Source organism: Atta colombica, unplaced genomic scaffold (assembly GCF_001594045.1).
Source record: "Atta colombica isolate Treedump-2 unplaced genomic scaffold, Acol1.0 scaffold38, whole genome shotgun sequence".
Lineage (NCBI taxonomy): Eukaryota > Metazoa > Arthropoda > Insecta > Hymenoptera > Formicidae > Atta > Atta colombica.
The window spans coordinates 1,546,234-1,549,333 of NW_017259490.1; the positions used below are offsets into that span (position 1 = coordinate 1,546,234).

Consider the following 3,100-nt stretch of genomic DNA (forward strand, 5'->3'; position numbering starts at 1 on the left):
AAAACACGTTAAATTCGGAAGAATGATAAAAAGACATTTATTCAAAGTATGCTCCATTGCTAGTTACACATTTTTCCCATTTTTCGGGCAATTTATGGATACTACGCCAGTAAAAATCTTCCTTTTTTGCCGCGAACCATTCATCGAACCATTTTTTCACATCTTCATACGAACTAAAGCGCGTGACCCATCGATGCAAACAAGTGGTAATCGGAAGGAGCCAAGTTTGGTGAGTAAGCCGCATGGGGTAGAACTTCCCAGCTGAGTGCTTCCAACGTGTCCCGAACTGGTTTTACCGTATGTGATGGAGCATTGTCATGGAGAAAAATGACCTTGTGTTGCCTCTTTTGATATTCTGATCGTTTTTTAAGCAGCGAACGGTTCAAATCGATCAATTGTTGTTGATAGCGTTTGGTATTAACCGTTTCGCCAGGCTTCAATAGCTCATAATAGACCACACCCTTCTGGTCCCACCAAACACAGAACATCGTCTTCCTGCCAAAGCGATTCGGTTTTGCGGTCGATGTGGATGGTGCGCCTGGGTCTATCCATGATTTTTTGCACTTGGGATTCTAAAAAAAAATCCACTTTTCAACCCCAGTAACGATATGATGTAAGAATGACTTTCTTCTGTATCGTTCGAGCAAAATTTCACATGTGTTTTTGCGCCTCTCCATCTGTCTCTCGTACAATTCATGTGGTACCCATCTGTCGACTTTCTGAATCTTTCCCATCTCTCATAGGCGATTGGAAACAGCTTGTTGACTAACGCTCAATTACTCTGCGAGTTGTTTTTTGTGTTTGTGAATCATCTTCATCTAGCAATGCTTGCAATTCCACATCTTCTACTTTTTGGGCGGTTTTCCGTGTCTGCAACATCGAAATCTCCAATTTTGAAATGCTGAAACCATCATTCACATGTTTCTTGCGATGGAGCATGTGCACCATAAGCTTCTCCAAGTAATCGGTATGATTCCACAGCAGTTTTCTTCAAATGAAAACAAAAAATTAATGCTATCCGTGAATACTCCTTATTTGATACAAATTTCGTATTAAACACAGCAACACAATACTATGCAAACACTTTTCAATCAAATCACTTTGCGCGTTTGACACTTGTTGAGGATACAATAAAATGGCGTACAATGTTAAATCTTTGTACTTCACACTGCATTGGTGCGCCATCTGTTTCTCAAATCGTCATTTCATACTTGTACACCTGGTATAAAATCTTTAGAAAAGATATATTACAATAATTTAAAATACACTCTAGACTTGCGATTTCGGAATACCAATTAGAATTAATAGAGTGATCTTTACGAATTTTACGTCATTCAAATATGGATGACATGGCATCAAAATGTGAAATAAGGATTAATTATTGCATGATGTGTAATCAATCAATGAAATTTGAATTTAGAGTACGGATAAGGACAAGATGTCAAACGGTGGGCAACAGCAACAGCATGCAAATTACGTGGAAACGCACACTGCGGCACACGCGGCATTGCAGCAGCACATGGCTCAGCAAGCTGCTCAGGCGAGGCTAACTGGAGCTGGGCCACACGCGGCCTCGCAGCCACCGAATCCCACATTCACCTTACCAGATGATGGGCTCGGTTACGATGATGGAGTAAGGGTGCTGCGTTCTATCGGAACATGGTAATAAAAGGCATTTTGACTTTTTTAAAATTCTTATATTCTTTAAATATATTTCTTCTTCAAATATATGTTATTTCCATATGAAGATTTAACGATTTATTTTCATAAGTGTCATGGAATAGAAGAGAATATCAGATTATATTAAAAGGATTGTTTTCCAAAGCGCTTTCCACAAAATGTCCTTTTAACATTAAAATCTTATTTTATTACATTTTAAAGCTTTTCATATTGGATTTCACATAATTATATTTTTAATCATTTCCAGAAATTATTGTAGCATAACAGTCATTAGTTTCTACTTTGCAGGTCTTCGGATTACTCTGCCGCAATGCGCCCTAGCATGATGCCGGCATTTCCTGGAACAGATCAACAATTTGGAAGTAGAGTACCGGCGGTAAATCAACCATTACGAACAATGACGACAAATAGCGCAAGTGTTCGTCCGGGATCTGTCTCGAAGGCGACTAATACTGGCGAGCCAACAACGAAAGCATTTGCCTGCACTGTTTGCGGCAAGGGACTTGCTCGTAAGGATAAACTTGTCATACACATGCGTATACATACTGGAGAGAAACCGTATTCCTGTGAAGTGTGCGGTAAGTACGCAAATTATAATTATTGAATACATTTTATTAATTATTTTAAACCATGATCTGTTCTAAAAAGAAGCAATTGAATGAAAAAGAAACTTGATGTGTGTTGCAGGTAAAGCATTTGCTCGTCGAGACAAATTGGTTATTCATATGAACAAACTTAGACACAGAACCGGTGTTTCACCTCTGTCAGCACCTTCAACACCACGAGTCGATCAACATCAACAGCAACAACAGCAGCCGCCACAACAACAACAAGCGCAACAGCAACAGTCATCTCGTCAAGATACCATTCATAAACTGAAAGAGGAGCCAGTGAGTTGGGCCTGTGAACTGTGTGGACGATCATTCGCTACTAGAGAGGAATGGACGCAACACGCTCGGTTAATATATCTTTATTTTCAATATCAATATATCTAAATTTTAATGTAATGTCAACTGATTTTGATGATCAATCATAGATCTCATTTGGAGGGAATGCCGCCGCAACACGCCGCTCCGTACTTTCCAGGACCTGCCCCGCCACCGCAATCCTATACCCCCGAGAGGAATTTTTGCTTAGTGTGTCGCGCTGATTTTACGGATAAAGCCGAATTTATGTTTCATATACGTTCACATTGCGAACACGGGCAACCGTCGGGTGGTAAACAGAGCGGTGGAGATCCGGCGACGGCTGAGCTCATTGCCAGAGGACTTGTCGATCCTTCCGGATTATGCAGCTAGAATTACTCTTTTCCTTGTCACTACGTACTGTCGATTTGTGTCTTACCATAGTACAAGTTTTCTGCTCCACCAGAAACTTTCGCATAGGATGTCATGCATATTGTGATTGTAATGATATATAT

The 3,100-nt window shown here is 40.2% G+C and overlaps 2 protein-coding genes across 2 annotated transcripts in view; one reads left to right on the forward strand and one right to left on the reverse strand.

Annotated features, from left to right (window-relative positions):
* LOC108691051 (zinc finger protein 90) overlaps nt 1–2,978 on the forward strand; it is an 11,879-nt gene extending 8,901 nt beyond the window's left edge. The window contains exons 3-6 of the mRNA XM_018198675.1: nt 1,421–1,662; nt 1,969–2,258; nt 2,368–2,638; nt 2,717–2,978. Coding sequence (XP_018054164.1) covers nt 1,421–1,662; nt 1,969–2,258; nt 2,368–2,638; nt 2,717–2,978 — 1,065 coding nt within the window. The remainder of the gene's footprint in view (nt 1–1,420; nt 1,663–1,968; nt 2,259–2,367; nt 2,639–2,716) is intronic.
* The window catches only part of LOC108691052 (larval cuticle protein 2), an 8,471-nt gene continuing 7,339 nt past the window's right edge, over nt 1,969–3,100 (reverse strand). Inside the window, exon 4 of the mRNA XM_018198678.1 lies at nt 1,969–2,018. Coding sequence (XP_018054167.1) covers nt 1,978–2,018 — 41 coding nt within the window. The 3' untranslated portion in view covers nt 1,969–1,977. The remainder of the gene's footprint in view (nt 2,019–3,100) is intronic.